Source organism: Sinocyclocheilus grahami, unplaced genomic scaffold, assembly GCF_001515645.1.
Source record: "Sinocyclocheilus grahami isolate Dianchi unplaced genomic scaffold, SAMN03320097.WGS_v1.1 scaffold426.1, whole genome shotgun sequence".
Classification (NCBI taxonomy): Eukaryota; Metazoa; Chordata; class Actinopteri; order Cypriniformes; family Cyprinidae; genus Sinocyclocheilus; species Sinocyclocheilus grahami.
In genome coordinates, this window is record NW_015505605.1 from 812,007 (window position 1) to 834,576 (window position 22,570).

At 35.8% G+C, this 22,570-nt stretch overlaps 1 protein-coding gene across 1 annotated transcript in view; it reads left to right on the forward strand.

Moving 5' to 3' along the window:
- Window positions 1-5,483: 5,483 nt before the first annotated feature.
- The window catches only part of LOC107551499 (contactin-3-like), a 105,077-nt gene continuing 87,990 nt past the window's right edge, over window positions 5,484-22,570 (forward strand). Inside the window, exons 1-2 of the mRNA XM_016233116.1 lie at window positions 5,484-5,834; window positions 19,628-19,764. Of these exons, the coding sequence (XP_016088602.1) occupies window positions 19,710-19,764 (55 nt within the window). The 5' untranslated portion in view covers window positions 5,484-5,834; window positions 19,628-19,709. The remainder of the gene's footprint in view (window positions 5,835-19,627; window positions 19,765-22,570) is intronic.

Below are 22,570 nucleotides of genomic sequence, written 5' to 3' on the forward strand. Positions count from 1 at the left end.
TATTAATTCTGCTGTTTAAAACAAATAAAAAACAGGAGAGTGGTTATTATGTGGAAACAGCGGGAAACTCTATATTTGTGCAGTGTATGCATGTCAAAAAAAAGCTTGTGACATATAAACATCAACCACATCACTTTATTTAGCGTTCATGTAGACACAACATTACAACATTCAAATCGTAATGAATTCAGTCCGATTTAAACAAAAATTGTGCATGTAAACATAGCCAGAGTGGCTTAAGTGATTAAGTGAACATTAACAGCTAGTTGAGGAATCATAGAATTAGACTACTTTTATACTGCTGCCACAGGTTGTGTTTTAGTCTGCGAGTCAGAGGAAAAACAAACAAACAAATGTGATTTCAACCTTGGTGAATCCCCTGGAAGGTGGTTTTGACCCATTGGAATGTGATTAGGCTTGTTTTAACTACCAGTGGGGCTTGTTTTGTCACACAGACCTGGCAACCCTGAGAGTGCCAACTACTGGCCTGGCATGCATAATACAGTGTGTTTAGTCATTTTCGCAGATCCATGTGAACAGGGATCATTTGGACAATGTTGTCATCTGTATTGGAAACTTATCAAAAACACAAAGTACATCATTGTTGTGTAAACATACCCTTATATGAGATGAGGTCATGGCTGCAGCCAGTCATGAGGTCGAAATCAGCATATGCAAGTGGGTTTTGACTGTTATCCTGAAGAGAGTCTTTTTTGAAGGATATTGATTTACTAATGCCCTTTTTGACCACTTGGGCTTAACAGAGACTTGAGTGTTTGCAGATCTTTAAGAAGCTGTTGTGTCGACCTTGATTTATTGCAGTATTGAGGTGTTTTATTTCCGTTTTAGAAAATAAACATGATTTGTAAAGGAAGTTATAAAGGAGTAATTTTCTCTTTAAGGTAGCTCTACCTTTACTTTCAGGCACTTTTTACACCTGTGACACTTTTGCATTTCATATTAGATTCATGTGTTTCCTTAATTTTGTCTTTTGCCTTGCATAACATAAATTGATTTTATTCGTTATAATACTGAGTTTAAATTAATTTGAAGTTAAAATATGTTCTCTAATCTCAGTACTGTGATTTATGTTTATGGGCAGGTTTTGGAGTCAGTCACGGCATCTTTCAGCTACGAGTGAAACACGAGGCTGCGGTCTGAGGGTAGATTTCAGCGACACACCGGCACGCGAATTAGCACTATTTCGGTAAAAAGTGATTACAGAGAACAGTTGAATACACTTAAATTAAAATGCTACTTTTAAATGTTACCTTTTTATTTCTAAAATGCACGTTGAAAGAGTTTTTTTATTTTATTTCCTGCCCATTTTAAGGCAGCAATATAATTTTTAAACAATAGTTGACTTAAATAAAACAGCCCAGCATGTAGGTCAAAAGCAGCATGCAAATAGCAAATAACCCAGCATGTGTTCTGTCCAATATTTTCCCAGCGCTGGGTTGCCTTTAACCCAGCATTTTTTAAAGTATAGCAACTTTTACTCTCAACGTGACTAAATTTTTGTATAGGTAGGCCTACTCTTTGCTCCGTTTATAATAAGTAACGCACTTACTCATAACATTTTACATGACACCTAACTTTTTCTGCAGACTGGTTTTGGGCACAGGACGCGCATTTTTACTGCGTGATAAATATAAGCAGCGCAGCAGTTTATATGTAATATTTCTCCAGAAATGGATAAATATTAATTCTGCTAGGGCGGACGTGGGTGTATTTTACGCTCCAGTGCAGGCCTGTGGGGTCTGTGCTGATAGACAGTCATGGTTTTATAGAAATTCTTGACTGACACACAAACGAAACGCAGAACGTAGCCTACTATAGGTTGAATTTAAGTCGCTCTCATTCTTGAATTATAGGTTTGGGTGCATGCTAAAGGGGCTTGTTTATTGCAGAGACCTGAATAACTTGTTAACCCTTCTAGAATAGTGTAACCATTTGGAGCTCAAACTACTTTACAAGTTCAATCGCAGAGACTTGACACTCTTGACACCAGGTCCAACTGCACTTGTGGACTGGTGGCACCCATAGAATCATGCCATTTGTTCCTGAATGGGACTGAATAGTCTCATTTCAAGGTCAATTTGAGCACACTCAGATATGTAATCTTTCTCAAGGCACTGAGCATAACTGCAAGCCTGTCATGTTTCACATAACAAGTTCAGCGAGCTTTGTGCTGTAGGTGTCAGAGATAAAGCATGTCAGTCTGTTTTTTATGTTAAATGAAAGTTTCCTGATGAGATCAGCATATTCAGTGCAATGCTTTACAGCCCACGCTGTGGAAAATTGTTTTGGGAGGCATCCTAAAAATGGGCTTCATTCTGTAACTGACTAATTATGCGGCAACGCACTTACTCATAACATTTTACATGACACCTAACTTTTTCTGCAGACTGGTTTTGGGCACAGGACGCGCATTTTTACTGCGTGATAAATATAAGCAGCGCAGCAGTTTATATGTAATATTTCTCCAGAAATGGATAAATATTAATTCTGCTGTTTAAAACAAATAAAAAACAGGAGAGTGGTTATTATGTGGAAACAGCGGGAAACTCTATATTTGTGCAGTGTATGCATGTCAAAAAAAAGCTTGTGACATATAAACATCAACCACATCACTTTATTTAGCGTTCATGTAGACACAACATTCAGATTCATGAATCGTAATGAATTCAGTCCGATTTAAACAAAAATTGTGCATGTAAACATAGCCAGAGTGGCTTAAGTGAATGTGAGTACATTAACAGCTAGTTGAGGAATCATAGAATTAGACTACTTTTATACTGCTGCCACAGGTTGTGTTTTAGTCTGCGAGTCAGAGGAAAAACAAACAAACAAATGTGATTTCAACCTTGGTGAATCCCCTGGAAGGTGGTTTTGACCCATTGGAATGTGATTAGGCTTGTTTTAACTACCAGTGGGGCTTGTTTTGTCACACAGACCTGGCAACCCTGAGAGTGCCAACTACTGGCCTGGCATGCATAATACAGTGTGTTTAGTCATTTTCGCAGATCCATGTGAACAGGGATCATTTGGACAATGTTGTCATCTGTATTGGAAACTTATCAAAAACACAAAGTACATCATTGTTGTGTAAACATACCCTTATATGAGATGAGGTCATGGCTGCAGCCAGTCATGAGGTCGAAATCAGCATATGCAAGTGGGTTTTGACTGTTATCCTGAAGAGAGTCTTTTTTGAAGGATATTGATTTACTAATGCCCTTTTTGACCACTTGGGCTTAACAGAGACTTGAGTGTTTGCAGATCTTTAAGAAGCTGTTGTGTCGACCTTGATTTATTGCAGTATTGAGGTGTTTTATTTCCGTTTTAGAAAATAAACATGATTTGTAAAGGAAGTTATAAAGGAGTAATTTTCTCTTTAAGGTAGCTCTACCTTTACTTTCAGGCACTTTTTACACCTGTGACACTTTTGCATTTCATATTAGATTCATGTGTTTCCTTAATTTTGTAATTTTACTCCACATTGTTCTCTCCTTAATTCAGGCGAGTCCCATCATTCTGCACTATTCTACCACACTTTTTAGAAAAAGTAGTGCTAGTAGTGTATTCACACTAAAAAAAAGTGTGGTGTATTGCAACAATAACATAGTGGGAGGAGCTAAATGTGCTTAACATACAATTACAGTGTGATATTTCTTTTAACAGTTAAATAAAATTTATATTTAAAAAAAAAATGTTTTCGCTCCGCCCTAGGAAACCGTTACAAACAAAGTCAATGCAGACTGTTGCATCTCCAAACAACACCGAAGTGGCCTCTAGTTCCTGATTCATCTGAGAGAATGATTCAGTGATTGAATTATAAAGGCAGTCACTTGATGCCACCTACTGGACCAGAGAATCTATGTAAAGAAAGCGTGACAAGGAAACACTGTGCTTTAAATAAAATCAAATTCAAGGACAAGAATGAAATGTTGTAAAAGCCAGTCTTCGCATACATACATTCTGTAAAGCACTGTTTTTTAGAGTGCTATATAATAAGTTACAATTGTACAATATGATGACTGCAAGGGATAAAGCAGTTTGGAAAATGGATGGGATGGATTGAAAATATAAAATCTTTACTAACACAATTTTAGGCTTGATTTTCATTCAGTAACAGCCTGAATTCTGAGGTGACGCTAATGCCCTTTCTGCTAGTCTTGCAGTGTAAAATGTGGTTTAACTGGAAATTACATTGGCGGCCAACAACAGCCAATGAGAAAGCAACGTACATGGCACAGGAAATTTCAAGGGGAAGAGCTGTAGTCTTACGAGATTTCCAGTATCACTTCTTGCGCATGCGCAAAGCCTTGAATGTGGCTCATGTGTTTACTCAACAAACTAAAATGTATGACAGAATTACCTCCAAGTAACACAAATATAATGCTCAAAATATTTCTGACACAGTACTCAAACCTGTTTCAATTGGCACATGTGCATCGGGGGCCTAATGGCTTGCCGGCTTAACAGGCACAAATAGCAGTCATGCCTCCCAGCTTCCTCATTAGCATAGTTAATCCTGTGTCTTGAAGAGGCTTGAGTAAAATATTCCTCACAGGCAGCTTCGCACAACAAACGCCACTGATACAGTACATGAATAAATTACGGAGATAATTAAAGGAAATGTCAACGCGGGACTGGATGGAGCGTTATTAATGATGGCTGGGCTGTGTTAAAGTATCCTGGGCTGAAGTAAGCATGATTAATGTGTGTTTAATGGCAGTGGGGAAGAACACGGCTTCGGCTTTAATAAAGAGAGCTTATTTTACTGGGGTTTGTCTCTGGAATTGACCTGTTCCCAACACTCGGAGGAGCGCTGTTCGACCTTTACAAAGATCATCTAATCTTCAGGTCTTGTTCAGAGATTTATTTCCAACAACAATTATAATGGGGTGATATGGATGGATATGTCTGGGAAGTGCTAATAAAATGCAGTGTTTTTTTGACCCAGGAAGCAAAGCTGCATTTTAAGCAGCCATTAGCCCATGTCTTCAGTGTCACATGATCCTTCAGAAACAGTTATTGCTGCTTAATATTTTTTTGTGAAAACCATAACACGACTACGATTTAAAATTAAGATTGTATTTTTTATTTATTAAAAATAAATAATTTTATTCAGAAAGCGCTTATTAAATTGGCCAATAAAGACATTTATAATGTGTAATAAATGCAATTAAAAATGCAATATTTTATTTTATTTTATTTCATTCATTCATTCATTACTCACACGTAAAAAGAAATCGTTAATGGAACCACTGGGGAAGCAGAATCGTTAAGGGAAAACTGGAGCCAAAAACGTAAAAATTCCTCATGGTTCCCTTCTGTATTCATAACGGCCAGCTGTGCGCTTCGGTCAGAAAGTGGCGCTGTTGTTCATAAAGTGTGTCTCTCCAGTCTTTCGCTATCATTCTGCTGATTTGCTGGACCCAGCGCTGGCTGGACACGCTGAATGTAAATCTGGCCGCAAACAACGTCTCTCTCTTTCTCTGTATGGCTGTGAATCCAGCGAGGTGAGCTTGGCACAGGAGAGGGACTGTCTTGGTTTGCGCGCAGTTTGCAGACAGATTTGCGAGCGAGCCGTGCTGGAATATATTCAGGGGTGAAGAACCGAAGGAGAAAGGGCGAAACCCTCCTACAGCCTGCGCTTTCTTCTCTCTCTCTTTCTCTCTGTCTCTATCTCTGGACGCAAGGACTTGGGCAAAATGGTTTTTCCGAGATCTCAGTGACTGCGATGTCAGCACCTCTCATCTACCGCTTGTGGAGCACAGACTGAAGAAATACACGTACTGAGAAAAGAAAAAAAACACGTTAGTCGGGTAAAGTAGAAATGTTCATATCAGAATTGAGCGTTTTGTTATTATAATTGTTCTGTCTGCTCATTGTTTCACCTTGCATGGCTTTCAGGTTCACCCGTATAATTAAAATATAATTTACTGCTGCATTAGAATTCACAGTGAATCAGTGATTGAAGCAGCAGATGCTTTAATCAGCAGGTCAAATATTAGTTCACCCATCAGCTGGTGTTGGTTTACTGTTAAACAGCGTGTGCTGAATGATGCTTATTGACAGGGTTGGATCTGACAGACACGGATATGAGGAGCTCTGCAGCAGTGAAGTTCAGGTAGAGCTTCAGCTGCGCATCTCCTGCAGAATGCACAGGTGCTCTGCTGGTGTGTCAGGAAAGCCCCTGGAGAGAGCCTGACATTCAGAACAAAAGTGCCTATTACTTTACATTACAATGTCCTTACACCAATCGCATTTTATATTAGCCATAATAATGTTATTAGATTAGCCTATATATAATTATAATGTATACTACACTGTATAAAGTAGTAACCTGCATGCATTAAAAGAGCAATTTCTACCTGATTTAACCCATAAAATTTGTTTTGTTGGTATAAATGAATGTATTTAGTGTATGTATTAGTTTATTTAGTGATGTTAAGTCATAGTCATTTTAGTGTATGTATTAGTTGATTTAGTGATGTTAAGTCATATTAAAACCAGGTCATTAACATTTTACACACACGCACACACACACACACACACACACACACACACAATATTTCTTTTTTCAAACATGCATACTTCATACATTCATCAGTAAAACCACTTAAAATTCCAGAAAGGAGGATAATGGACATTGTAGCTTTGTGAAGTTCTTGAAAAGTAGTTGAATGAGCACTTAAGATAAACAAGAAAACCCCATAATAGTTCTTGCAAGAATGTAATTTTTACCAAATACATTTTTGAATCATGTACTGTTAGCTTTTGTGTAAAGTGTATTTACAAGTAGCTCAGCACGGTACGGTAACTATATCCATAAAGTACATGTTGGGTTCTTAATCATGTAACATGAATAATGTAAAAAATAGCATAAATATATCCAAAATGCCTGTTTGTGTTTCCTGAAAGTGTGGTGATATTGTATCAGCGAGGCATTTTATGTTTTTTTAATATTTTTACTTCTCATATGACTTCACGATGCTCTGTGGTTAAACTGATATCATGCTCTCTTCGAGAGCAACCACTTCCTCCAGAAATGATACTTGTAATATGGCTTTGCATTTTTAATGTGAACTTTTAGTTTTTAATTTCACTTGAATTATTCATCTGAAGTATGCATGCAATATGAGAATCACATGGAGTCAAGAGAAGTCAAGAAATGTCCCTCACTTTCCACACCGCTTAGAAGTGCCAAGTGTCCTTTCATCTTGCAGCCACAGATTTAATATGAATCCACGATAAAATTCAGCCGAGGACTCTATTGCTCATACACATGAAACACGCATTCTGTATTACATGTGAGGAGAGGCTGAGATTTAATTCAGCTTAATCATGTAACATGAATAATGTAAAAAATATAGCATAAATATATACAAAATGCCTGTTTGTGTTTCCTGAAAGTGTGGTGATATTGTATCAGCGAGGCATTTTATGTTTTTTTAATATTTTTACTTCTCATATGATAACACTTCACGATGCTCTGTGGTTAAACTGATATCATGCTCTCTTCGAGAGCAACCACTTCCTCCAGAAATGATACTTGTAATATGGCTTTGCATTTTTAATGTGAACTTTTAGTTTTTAATTTCACTTGAATTATTCATCTGAAGTATGCATGCAATATGAGAATCACATGGAGTCAAGAGAAGTCAAGAAATGTCCCTCACTTTCCACACCGCTTAGAAGTGCCAAGTGTCCTTTCATCTTGCAGCCACAGATTTAATATGAATCCACGATAAAATTCAGCCGAGGACTCTATTGCTCATACACATGAAACACGCATTCTGTATTACATGTGAGGAGAGGCTGAGATTTAATTCAGCATTTTGCTCATTTCATTCCACACGTGTGGTGTAAAAAAAAAATCTGTGGACCTTTAATAATACTGCAGCTGTGAAATGAAGTCATTCATCGCCAAAGACAACTTGCGTAAAATTCACACCATGGAGAATCTTCAAATGACCTGCTTTATATATGTGCGCCCCCCTCATTTTATTCACGCCAAGAACTAAATTGCATTTCAAATAATTTCTTGCAGAGTCTATATGGCACAAAAACAAGTAATTCTAGGTATCTGTTAGCATAAGTGCCCTTGTGGGTTGACATTTTTAAAAAACAGCGTTGTTCTTAAAACTCCTCGTGCACAGGGAGCAGCCATGATGAGACTTATTAGTCGTCTAGTCATGTAGGAGTGGGAAGAATTCTGTGTCCTGAGACCTCTTTCCAAAGCTGCCATTCGTTATCCTAATGAGTGTCTCCGACTTTGGGCTTAAGGGAGCAAATAAATTAAGGACAAACTCATGCCTACTCTAATTACAACAGATCAGCACTTAACAACACAATGTGACAGATAAATCTTGAAAGGCACTTTTTTTAATGGAAGGTTTTCACGATTTTATCATTTACAAAATATGGGTTGTTATAAGTACCTCCATTTTCGGCTAAAAGTATTTTGTTTGTCAGTAAAAAGCACTTCTAATGTCCAGAAATGAGGTTTAAATGGATTTGTAGCTTTGTAAAGTTCTTGGAAAGAGCTAAATAAGGTCAGTACTTAGGAAAGAAAGAGAGGAAGGATAAAAACATAACAGTCCTTGACAGAATGCAATTTTTATGGAAATAAGTTTCTGAATCATGTACACATTTGTCTGATGTGCTCTCATTGATTTTAAAAGCAGGAAAACTAGGTTAACTAGGTCTAATATTAAATAGATTTTTTTTTAATGGAACAGTTTACTGAACCTTTTGACAAAATATTCATATATGTATCAAATATGATACATCAGACTTTTATATAGTATTATATTGAGAGTATGGAACACATACTCAAGCAGGAAAAAACACCTCAGTTTCATTCAGATGCCCTAACCGAGTAAAATATGCATATATACTATTTGATACAGTTGCTAATATTAATATGACCAAAAGTAAGATTAAATTCTTACATAAAATGCACATAAATATCAGGTGCCACTCTATTTCCTAATATTCAAATGCTTTTGCTCTGTAGTTTGTATTGTGGGGGTCAAAACATATTTCAATACAATGCAATGATGATTGAGAGATGAACAAATAAATATTCTTCAAAAGCCTGATGCATCATGCTTTTTCTAAAAATGATGTATAGTTAATCAAGGAAACCTATTGCTTCAGTTCAGTAAATGTTCATTTTGAAATAACAATATAAAAGTTATTCTTGCGGTTACTTAAATCATTGAAGATTTCACAGCAAGACCATGACCCGAAGGGGAACATTTTTAGAGTTACATTAAAAGGCCTTTTATCTTGCTAAAAAAGTATGAACTATCAATCAGACGACAGAAGATGTATAGTAGATTGTGTACAGCAGGTTTTTCAGCAATGTTTTGATCATGTTGATAATTTAGTGGCCTTAGAAATTCACACATCAAATCAGGTTTTTTAATGTCGCCGTGACTGAAATACACAAATATTAAAGTCTCTTGCATCGCTCTTGTTTTATAATTTGTATAGTCTTAAACAGTTTGCATTCATCCGCCCTCTCTCAATTGCTAGATTGGTCATCTCACCTGCTGCTAAATACAACCCAGCTGTTCGGCAAGCTGTTCATCAAACATTTATTCATAATTTAAAAAGGAAAAAACAGACATCACGTAGGAAAATAGACTTCACCCGTTACAGTAATGCAATAATGTGCACATTTATCCCAAATCTCGCTGGTATCAGCATCGGCACACGGCTGTTTCTCTGTCGGGAATGGTTTTGATAAGCTGTCTTCTATGCATTTGCTTAAACTAACATGTCACTATGAGATGCAGTTGTCATTTGTTTTGATGTAAAGTGCCTACAGGCAAAGGGACAGAGTGAATGATGATTATCACAAGTCTGTGCCTCTGTGTATCGCTTCCCTCGCCGCTGCCGCCAGCCTCATCTGCTATTTTGATGATGTGCTCCGGTACCCATAGAGGCCACTCTCTGGTTCCAGAGAAAGAGAAAGCAATTGATAGGCTGTTATTAATGGCTTTGTGTTTCAGAGTGAAAGCTTCACTCGTCACCACCTGAGATTAATATTGCCACGTCCACTTCAACTGTGCCTCAGCGTCGGGCATTGCTCATCGCTGTATCTCTCCATTTGTTGGGTTTCAGTTTGACAGTTGGTGTTAGTAGGTCACTAGGGTTGACTGATATATTTTTATATCCTATATCCTGTGTGGTATATAAGGCCTTTCTGCTAAGTAGATTCAAAATGTTTAATGCAAGAACTAAAATGTAATTTAAAAATTTTATAATTTTCATTTGCACTAATATAACAAAATGTTAAAAAAGCATTGAAAACTGAGATGATAGATAGATAGATGGATAGATAGATAGATTTTTTGATTATGATACTGTATTATTACTGTGGTATGCAACTGCAACCACATGTTCTGGACTTGAAAAATGTCTTGTCCATATATAGGAATGTATTTGCTTCTGTCATTGTGCATTGTCCTTGAACTTGGGAAAGGCGCTATATAAATTAAACTTATTATTATTATTATTATTATATCTGCTCACATACAGTAAAACATTTTACATAAAATGTAAACATAAAACATAAAAATATAAAACATAGATGTTGAAATAAAAATGTTAATCAAATCTTAGAAATGGACAGTTTGAACTGAGTCACATAAATGGAATCATTTCAAAGGGATAGTTCACCCAAAAATGAAAATGACAACATGATTTACTGACCCTCAAGTAGTGCTGGGCGGAATACCGGTTCATACCGAATACCGGTGTTTATTTTTGTTATGATATGCATTTTTAAATACCGCAATACCGGTGTATGTCGCTTAAACAACGTAAAAGTAATATAGCCAAAACAACCGCATACGCTCTTTAGTGTAGATGCATGTTGATTTTATCAGACGATGCCGCGATTATAAATGAGTGTGACTCCTGGTTAACATGTATTAAAAGGGGTCGTGTTTAGTCACTATTTAGTGTGGTATTTTTTGATAGTATTCACTCATCATAACAGTAAAATAGGGCATTCTAAGTCAATATACTGCAGTATTTCCTCTCTCAATCAGTAGAAAATATGGTTAACACCCGGTCATGCATGAAAAAAAAATACCGTCATGTACCGTGAAACGGTATAATTTTGAAAAATACCGTGTAATAAATTGTTGGTCATACCGCCCAGCACTACCCTCAAGGCATCCTAAGTGTATATGACTTTCTTCTTTCAGATGAATACAATAGGAGTTATTAATAAATTGTTGGTCATACCGCCCAGCACTACCCTCAAGGCATCCTAAGTGTATATGACTTTCTTCTTTCAGACGAATACAATAGGAGTTATATTTAAAAATGTCCTGGCTCTTCCCAGCTTTATAATGGCAGTGAATGGTGATCAAGATTTTGAAGCTAAATAAAGTGCATCCATCCATCATAAAAAAAATGCTCCACATGGCTCCGGGGAGTTAATAAAGGCCTGTTTGTGTAAGAAAAATATCCAAATTTTAAACTTTATAAACCATAATCTCTTCTTTTAAATCTTTTAAATCTTCATAAAAGCAGGAAATGATCAGTTCGTTTATCAGAGAAGGAACAGAGCGGTGAAGAATAAAGGTAGATTATGTGAAAAATAATGTGTTTTTTAAAAAACTAAGCATTAACACATGTTAGACTGCACCCCATAAACACAATCAAGCCTAGAACAAAACCAGTCAACCACCCCTTTAATTTGTGAGGTTTTGTTTTGCTTTCTTCACCGTGGAAAATTTTAAACTTTATAAACCATAATCTCTTCTTTTAAATCTTTTAAATCTTCATAAAAGCAGGAAATGATCAGCTCGTTTATCAGAGAAGGAACAGAGCGGTGAAGAATAAAGGTAGATTATGTGAAAAATAATGTGTTTTTTTAAAAACTAAGCATTAACACATGTTAGACTGCACCCCATAAACACAATCAAGCCTAGAACAAAACCAGTCAACCACCCCTTTAATTTGTGAGGTTTTGTTTTGCTTTCTTCACCGTGGTTCCACGTTCATCACTGCATTAGTGCTGTCAAAATGGCTGAAAAACTAAATTCGAATTTTGTACTTAAATATTATTAATGTTCAATTTATATTAAAATTTAAAAGGCATAATTTCAGTTAGGGGGAAAAAAGCTTTTGGCTTCTCTCCTGAGGCCACAAGATGGCACATCGAGCAAAATATTACTAATGCACGTTTCTTCAAAGCAATAAAATAACATGACTATCTTTGAAAAAAGTGCATGTTTAAATTAATGTTTATAAAGCATATATAATTAATTAAGTAGCTTAAACAATTAGAAACAAAACAGCATCATGTATGTATAGTTTCATACAAAGGACCAAAAACCAATCACAAAGAGTACTTTTTCATTTAAAAACATAAGATGCAGTGGGATGGGGAAAAAAGGCATAAATTCTTGAGACATGTTTTTTAAAAGTTCAACTTACATTAATTTTACATGGCTTTCTAAACATGCGGCTCACGTGTGAGACGTGAGTGCAACGGTGATAGATGTCCCTCTAGAAAATGGGATAAATATGCGTTCTGTGTGAACGACTTGGTTTCAGTTTTGCTATAAACATCTTCTCCGCATTGATGTTCTCTTTCTGAAAAAGCATTAAAATGCAACGACACTTACATCGTCATCGCATCTTGTGGGCCACTGATAAGGCAGCCTGACGCACACCTAAAATTCAAATGCAATGTTTTTGCATTCAAATGTGGATTTTTATTCTAAATTCTACGAATATTCGAAATTTGAAAAAAAAATTGACAGCCCTATACTGCATTCGGCAACATCCTACGTCATTGGCTGGAACGCCACTCTCTCGCAAGAGATTATGGCTTGTAAAGTTTTAAATATGGATATTTTTTCTTACACAAATCCATCAATTCATAACCCCCCGGAGCCATGTGGACTACTTATTGTGAGGGATGGATGCACTTTTTTGGGGTTCAAAATCTCGACCCCAATTCACTGTCATTGTAAAGGAAGAGCCAGGACATGTTTTAAGATAGCTCTGATTTTATTCATATGAAAGAAAGTCATATACACTTAGGATGGCTTGAGGGTAAGTAAATCATTGGGTCATTTTTTTATTTTTTGGGTGAACTATCCCTTTAAGTTTCAAGTTCCAGTGAAGAATCTCGTAATTAGTCTCTTGACATGGAATTACCAAATTAACAGTTTATTCAAATTGTTGCAATATTGACAGTGTTATATCATTTAATAACATAATTGCAAATAATATTTTAATATTTGATACATTGCCCAGCCTTATATTGACGATATACTGTATGTGTGTTTACATGCACAACAATACACTGAAAACTATAACAGATATATGCACACTTAATAAGATGCTATAACATACAAATGTTTACATGCAGAGTAAAATCAGAGCAAAGGTCTATGCGTACCAATTGCTTTAAACAGTAATTAACAAGAACTGTTGTACATGACCTGAAATGCTGTCAGATTATTAAGCATAACCAGTGTAGGATCGTGCATGTCAACACATTTGACTTGAACATTAATATTAGCCAATATAGATTGATTTATTATGTCATTCAGTTTCTAGCATTACATTCCATTTCTAAATAATGATATATTGCTGTTCTGTGTCATTTTGTGACTGATTTCAGCAGCTTTAAAAAAAAAAAAAAACATTTTCACACCTGATGCCATTTATATATGTGTCGTTACATAAGGAACATAATAGATATTCATCTCTTGTTTCAGGCTCATTTCACGTGTCATCCACCCTGTAAAATAATGAAATAAATGAATACAAATATAACATCTGTCCCGCTAAACTGCGCTCAACAGCTTCGTAATTGAGAAAATCAGTCAGGCCGTCCAGCGACACAATAATTCCTCTTATACCCCGCAGAGGATCATCAAAACATAAACCAGCAAGATCTCGCTCGCATATTATAGAGAACAAAGTGTTGTGCCATGAAGACGTCAGCTAACTAACCTATAAATGCAATGTTATGGGACATTTTCACACCTGATGCCATTTATATATGTGTCGTTACATAAGGAACATAACAGATATTCATCTCTTGTTTCAGGCTCATTTCACGTGTCATCCACCCTGTAAAATAATGAAATAAATGAATACAAATATAACATCTGTCCCGCTAAACTGCGCTCAACAGCTTCGTAATTGAGAAAATCAGTCAGGCCGTCCAGCGACACAATAATTCCTCTTATACCCCGCAGAGGATCATCAAAACATAAACCAGCAAGATCTCGCTCGCATATTATAGAGAACAAAGTGTTGTGCCATGAAGACGTCAGCTAACTAACCTATAAATGCAATGTTATGGGACAGTAACAGATTTATTTGTCACAAATGGACTGTCTGTCTGTGTTGCTTAGAATGCTTCTTTTTGTCTTAATGTCTCTGATATTTCAGTTATCTGAAGCACTTCAGGGCATCGTAATGCATTTTGTTACACTTGCTATTGACAGAATAGTGTCCTCAGGAGAGAAGAATACTAAAAGTCAATTTATTGCTACACTTGAAAATTTTTTCATTACATTCTGTATCTCAGCTATATCAGCTTGGTTTGAGTGTTGCATTTGGGACTAGCATTTGGGATCTGGACTAGTGTTAATTTTGTTGGCGTTTTTTTTTTTTAGTCTTAGTTTTAGTCTTAGTCCTATGTTAAATGTCCTTTTTGGTTTTTTATCACACTTTGTCAACCTGTCCTATTTTTTTGTCTTAGACAAATTTTAGTTGACTAAAAGTCTGGGAATTTTTGGCTAGTTTTAATCTATGAAAACTTTGTCTTATTTTAGTCATGCTGTATAATTAAACTGATAATCACAATTATTTTGCTCAAAATTGTAATCACGACTGATGTTTTTCTATTAAAACAACAATTAAAAGACTTTTCTATTGTTAATTTCTTACAAAAGTTGTGTGAGTATGGAAGCTTGTGTCTGGATAAAATATAATTTAAAAATAACTTTTTATCTCACAATTCTGACTGCTTTCTCGCAATTCTGACTTTTTTCTTAGATTCTGAGTTTATGCCTTGCGAGTCTGATAATATCTCGCAATGAACTCAGAATTGGGAGATGTTAACTCAGAATTTTAAGAAAAAAGAAAAAAACATGATGTTGCAATTATCGTTTTTAAATTTTTAATTTTGTGGCAGAAACAGACTTTGATTCGTACGTGCATTTATGCAGCAACCAAGATCGCAAACAATATAGCCAAAATCCATGTGTGGATTTATTCATCACTGAGAAGGTTTGATTGCAGATTTAGTCACAGCAGCCATGTGAAGGAACACAATGTTCTCATGGTTGCCAGGTTGTGAAGATTAAGTCATTCACGGGGCAGGAATTATGTAAGCTTGTTTTGTCACGGGATAAAAAATAATTCCATAGAAAATGTATCCTTTTTAAGAGAAAAGCTCTGATTGGGGGATTTAATCTCTTGACATCTGGCAATCTTTAGCATGAAAACTTATGGAGGCTTGTTAAAAACAGTCTATATCATTTTCTTTCCTCTATTTGATGAAGAATCACTTTTTTGATTTATTGAATTGTTTTAAAGTTTTATTTTTTAAACTACATTGTCTTTTTCGTCCATAACATGGTCACAGTTAATGTTTTAATGATGTTGGTGTCGTCTCATCGTTGTCTCATTTTAGTCGCGAAAAAGGTGGTCAGCAAACATTTTTCGACAGTTTTCGTTAATGAAACTCGCACTAATCTGGACGCATACACTGTACATTCAAAAGAGTGTTTTTGTATTGACGCGTAATTATGTTTAGTCAAGGAACAAGCAAACATAATCAAGGAATCAGTGAGTTGTTTGTAATGGAGTGGAGATGGCTCTTTGAAGCAGCCTTCGCTTCAGAGAGTTCGAACATTAAGCATTATTGATGCGGCTTTACATCTTCGGGGTGTTTTATTTGGAGGGATGTTGAATTGTTTGTATTAAAAGGCTTTAAATTAGGCTGCAAATAACAGAGCCCCTAATTACACAGCGCACACTTTTCATTAATGGGAATGAACTAGACGGTTCAGTGTGATGAGAAGGTCTCATAGGCTCACTGCCGTTGAGGATTTCACTTCAAGACTGCTTAGCAAGAAGGAACATGACATGCAGTGTTCTTCACACAAAATCCAGACTATTTAAATCCCATTTTACACACTTACTCCTGCTAAAACCAGCCTAAAACTTGAAAGATGAGGGGAATCCTTCCTGAGGCCCCACGCTCTGGCAGCTACGTGAGATGGCAATAATTATAATTCTTGGAGTGCCCTTATAAGTTTTCAGTGGGCTGGATATTTCTCAGCTTTGTACGAGCGTTTGTGTTTTGTGCGTCAATGAATTGTGTGAAGCGCTTCTCTGAAGTGTATTATGAGAAATTGACGTTGAGCGTCCTACAGCAGAGGTTCTTAACTGGTGGGCCGCAGCCCAAAAAATGGGTCACAGGTCTATTCTGATCAAACTCTGCGGTATGTGGGTGCAAATTAATCTGCCGTTTGGTAGAAACTAGTCAGATTAGGCAGATGCCAACATGGACAGATTGTCTGACATGCTCTTATCCTTGAAAAGCACGGACAAAACTGCACAAGGTTCAGTAAATATGACCAGCTTAACATTAAATATGCAGTGCAGCTAGGATAAACATGACTTGGTGCCATCCAGAAATGTTTTGTGTTGTAAATTATTTCCTTCTGAGAAAATAAAAAAAAACAAGTCATCAGAATTGAGGAGATAGTAACCAAATACTAACCATATTTTCCATAGCGTAACAATTAATACAGTACATGCTAAATGTAAATGTATTAATATGAACATTTCATATTTAATTCATATGAATTGTATATACAGTCAGTGTGTATTTATTTATTTATTTTGAATGAAAAACAGCAATGACCAATTAAAATGCTCAAAAGTTACAGTAAAGGCTTTTTATGTTACAAAAATTATTTCAAATAAATGCTTTATATGCTTTATTTCTCTTCATCAAATAATCCTGAAAAATATTAAGCAGCAAAATGTTTTTTATAACATTGATAATTATAAAAATGTTTCTTAAGCAGCAAATCAGCATATTAGAATGATTTCTGAAGCATCATGAGACACTGAAAACTGCAGTAATGATGCTGAAAGTTCAGATTTTATCGCAGGAATAAATTACATTTTAAAATATATTCAAATAGAAAACTGTTGTTTTAAATTGTAATAATTTTTCACAATATTACATTTTTATTGTATTTTTGATCTTTCACAAAAACATTTAAAAAATCATACCAACTCTTACCCAAAATTTTGAATGGTAATATTGTTCTTATTAACAATATAATACATGTATGTTGTTTTATTAATAAATGTATGTTGTTTGGTTCTATGTTGGATTGCAGTTTGATGCTCAGTGTAAAATCAAAAAGCAAAACCAGTTGAGATCCAGTGTTTTGAAATCTCTCTGTTCTCACATCAGCAGTACTACATCCTTCCCTCTGTCCTTTTTCACTGTCTTTGGCTCCATAAATTGATTTCAAATGTTGCTTGGCAGATTGGCATTGCAGAAAATAATCAACTGAACACCATCCAAACCCCATAACTCACTGGCTGTTGTGAATAGTGTGTCATTTTTAAAAAAACAAGCACACCCTGCAGACCATCATATTTGTAATGTGTACATCCTGACTCATCCAAAAGGTGATGGCCAACTGGCATAGGTTAGGACATAATTTTCCCGAATGAATCTTCAGACTTTTTAACATTTTCTGCAGTAATTTTATGGTAAATGAATTGCTTCCCTATAGCATTGGTGAGTAAATGCTTGCATAAGATGCATAATACATATGTTGTTTTAAATTAAAAGTTTACCAATGCAACATCTTGCTCAGAGAGACATTATAAATGCTTGGAAATAAAGCTTCGTGTCCAAATGCAGTCAGCTTTATTACTCTGAATAAGTTGTGATGCTTGTATTTTATGATGCCTTTTTATTAACCAACATCCACTTCAGTCTCTTGGAAACAAGGACTGTTAAAAGCTACAGGACAGTGCAAATTCTATGGCTGTTTGCTAGAATTAGAGTTTGCATAGGAATGAAGTGTGTATGTGTATATTGTTGAATCAAGTGTCAGTTTAATCAACGTTGAAGTTGTTATCATAATGGCTTTAAAATGCATGCTGTTAACAAAAATGGTGTCATTGTTGAATCATTTACCAATGCATGGAGATTTCAGATATAAAACGGTGACTCAGTAAGTAATGTTTTTTCATAAAAATCAGATGATTTCCCATTGATTCAATATGTGCAATATGTGGGAATAGCAGTATGACAGTGAGGTGGCTTCATATGCTAGGACATCATGAGCAATACACTTTTCTGATTAAAATACTGGTTTAGTTTTTTTTTTTTTAAACGTGTTTTCTCTGTTTCTTTCACATATTTGGAATTTGTCTGAGTGTTTCTGCAGGTTACATTGTTCCTCCAGCAGGAAGCGAGAATAGGTTGTCTTTAAGAGTCATTGAATCATTAACTGAACCAATTCAATCAGAAACAAACTGCTGCTACACGCATTATTTGAATCTCATGCTGACCACAAAACCGTGGGACATTCAAAACACTTGACATGTTTTAATGTAATAAAACAGTCATATTAAAAGATCAAATTAAATATACAGCGTATGTTTATGCGTACTAAATAAAGGCAAGCAGATGAGCCCTGAGCTAAATTACACCTTAAGCGTTCTCTTTATAATAGTGAGAATATCAGAATTCAGAAGTCACACATTCTGTTCATATTGTGGGTTCATCTGCTTGTCTATGTATAGTATGAATAATGTGTATACTGAGTTTGATCCTTTGATTTTATTGTTTTAGGCCTGGTTTCACAGACAGGGCTTATATTAAGCCAGGATTATAGGCCTTAAATAACATTAAATTAGGACATTCAAGTAGTTTTTTTTTTTGGAATGTGCCTTAGAAAACATTATTGATGTGCATCTTGATACAAATCAGTAGCACTGACATATTTTAAGACATGTCAGTGCAAATTGCTTTCAGTTAAGACAGCTCAAACATGCATTTTAGTCTGGGACTGGGTTTAAGCCTTGTCTGTGCAACCGGGCATTAATGTATTAAACCACATTAAGCTAAAAATGCTTTTTTGTGTTCGTATTGTTTATATGGGTGCTTACTAATTGTGTATGATTAAATTACATTTTAAGTGAAAAGCATTCACATTTTGCATAAATCTGCAGACCTATTTGTTTATATTGTTGATTATAGGCTTTTTTAAATTGTGAAAATCTACTTTAGTTCCTCCAGCCAATCAATATCAATTTGCATCACGGAAAAGAGTATTGTTCTGAATTCAAGTGATCTCACTTGTGATCTTTTAAGCCACATTAGCTGCATTAGCGCTGTGATAATTTCGCCCCATAATGCGTATTGTAAGCACACAGCAGCCACCGCTCATGGCTTTCTTTTGCATAAAAACGAATGGAAAAAAAAACTGTTAAACTGAGAAAGTTAACTGAGAAAAACAGACTGAACTACCTATAACAAAGTATTTATAATTTCTCATAATTTGGTCCTCAACAGGTCAGGTGGTTTTCTCTTGAGAGAGCAGCCGTTCATTCACGGCGCACTGAATTCAAGTAACACTCGCCCCTGGCAGCTGAAGATGACGTTACTATGGAAACAGTTTTTGCTGCTATCAATCATGGAGTATCTTGCAGGTAAAATGAATTGGTCATTCCTTCCCTCTGTGGCTCTTGTGGTGTATTCACAACTATGTCTCTATCAACTTTAACTTAATCTTTTCCAAGGTAGACTGTAACGATGTTCTAAAGCTTGGAGTTAAAAAAGAGAAATCTGTATATATATGACAAGTGCTCCACAAAAAGCATCCTCTTGTTCAGTGAAGCATTATGTATGTGGTCAACCTGCTGGTGTTGTTGCAGCATTTGCTGCTATCAGCCCATATCTTGATTATGAGCGGAAGACAGTAATAGACCCTGAGGCACAGAATCAGGCTTACAGGAACAGGATGTGTTTTGGATGTGGTGAAGGGCTTTCAATTAAGCTGTGCAGTCATTTTGAAAATAAATTGTGTTGTGTCATAGAAGGTTTTGGAGGCTTCGATACAATGTGTCCTCCAAGGAAATTGAACTTATATGTCACAGTTTATGACTCCGCTTCCTACAGATGTTATTTCTGTGAATAAGAATTCACTGAGAACATACAGCTCTTAAAGGGATAGTTCACCTAAAAATGATGCTCCTGTCAACATTTACTCACCCTCATGTCGATCCAAATCTGTGACTTTCTTTCCCAAAATCACAAAAGAAGATATTTTCAGTATTTTTACTGATTGCTCTTTTCCATGAATCCCCGCTGAGGCTTTCAAGCTTCAAACAGGATGCACCATAAACGTGGTCTGTACAACATGTGTGCTGTATTTCAGGTCTTCTGAAGCCATATGATAGCTTTGAGTGAGGAACAGATTGTAATTTGAGTCATTCTTCACCTCCTGTGAGCTGTTAACGGTTGTGACGGGATCATTGAGTCTGTGAGCTGAACTCGAGGACCAGTTTGATTTGTGAATGAATCATTCAAACTGGTTTTGTGAACTGAATGAACCGATTCATTAAAAAAAATCCAACTCAAAAAAATGTATTTGTTTATTAGGGGTGAAAATTGGATGTTTTATCATGATACCATCTAAAACAGATTCTCTTGGTGGAAAAAACAGCCAGCAATACGATATTTGATCAAAACATGCTGCGATCTGATTGTGATTTGATTCGATTTAGGGACCTGCGATTGATATATCGATATTACAATATAATATTTAACTCACCAAAATATTACATGAACATTTAATTGAACTCTCTGAAAATTACAAATCAAATTGGGACATCCATAACAAAAAAATACTATTTAGTTTTAATTAATAGAAAAATTATTTAAAAAAGATCATCAGTCATCTGATGACAGCTCATAATTGACTTGTGCAATGAGATAAGCAACGACAAAAGTCAAAGTTTTACAGTCTTTTGTGCTCTCTAAGAATTCTAGAGTCTCTTCTGTACACACACATGCATAAATATATATATATATATACACGCATATATATAACCGTATTCAGCCTGTTCCTCAAACACAAGTTACTATTCTTAAAAATGTATTCTTTCGTCTTCTGTAGAAAACAAGAAAGTCATTGGACAGAATTGTCATTTTGAGTTGAACTAGTCCTTTAAAAGTAACATATAACTGAATAGAGACATATTTCAGTTAGGTTCATTTTAATTTAACAACTTATGCATTTAGCAGACGCTTTTATCCAAAGCAACTTACAGTGCATTCAGGCTATACATTTTTACCAGTATGTGTGTTCTCTGTGAATTGAACCCACAACCTTTTGCGCTGCTAACACAATGCTCTACCACTGAGGATAAAACTAGAAAGACACTTTACTGTAAAGTATAACTTCAATGTGCACAATGTAAATGTCATATGAGAGCACCTTAGTTCCCATTTTCTGAACAAATGTCACACTTAAATGTGAAGATTCCTGTGAATTTGCCGCTTTGATAACATCTTAAGCAGAAATTGAGTGATGCGAACATAGCACTTGATTAGAACCCACACACCTGGTGTAATCTCACCACATATGGTCCCCGTTTCTGCACTCTTTATGCATGCATGTTACTGCGCAGCTTCTGTCATCTGCAGAATATTTACCCACAAACTGCTTTTTAAAAATTCTTAAAGGGATAGTTCACACAAAATGGAAAATCTGCCACCGGTTACTCACCCTCATGTTGTTCCAAATTTGTATGACTTTCCACTTCAGAAAACAAAAAAAGATAATTTGAAGAATGTTGGTAATCAAACAGTTTTGGTTGACTTCTATTGTATGCACAAAAAGCCACTGTGATGTTTTGTGAAATATCTTCTTTTATGTTCCAGCAAATGATGACAGAATTTTCATGTTCAGATGAACTATGCCTTTAAAGGAAAACTCCACTGTTTTTGAAAATAGGCTCATTTTCCAACTCTCCTAGAGTTAAACAGTTGAGTTTTACCGTTTTCGAATCCATTCAGCCGATCTCTGGGTCTGGTGGTAGCACTTTTAGCTGTAGTTTAGCATAGATCATTGAATCTGATTAGACCGTTAGCATCTCGCTCAAAAATGGCCAAAGAGTTTCTATTGTTTTCCTATTTAAAACTTGACTCTTTTGTAGTTACATCGTGTACTAAGACCGACGGAAAATGAAAAGTTGCGATTTTCTAGACCGATATGGCTAGGAACTATACTCTCATTCTGGCGTAATAATCAAGGAACTTTGCTGCCGTACCATGGGTGCAGCAGGCGCAATGATATTAAGCGCCTGAAAATAGGTTAACTTCCGTCAACATAACCAATGTGACCACCTGCTTGCACAGGGAGCGTGCTGGGGACTATTTTCAGGCGCTGTGTAATATCATTGCGCCTGCTGCACCCATGGTTCCTTGATTATTACCCTTGATTATTACGCC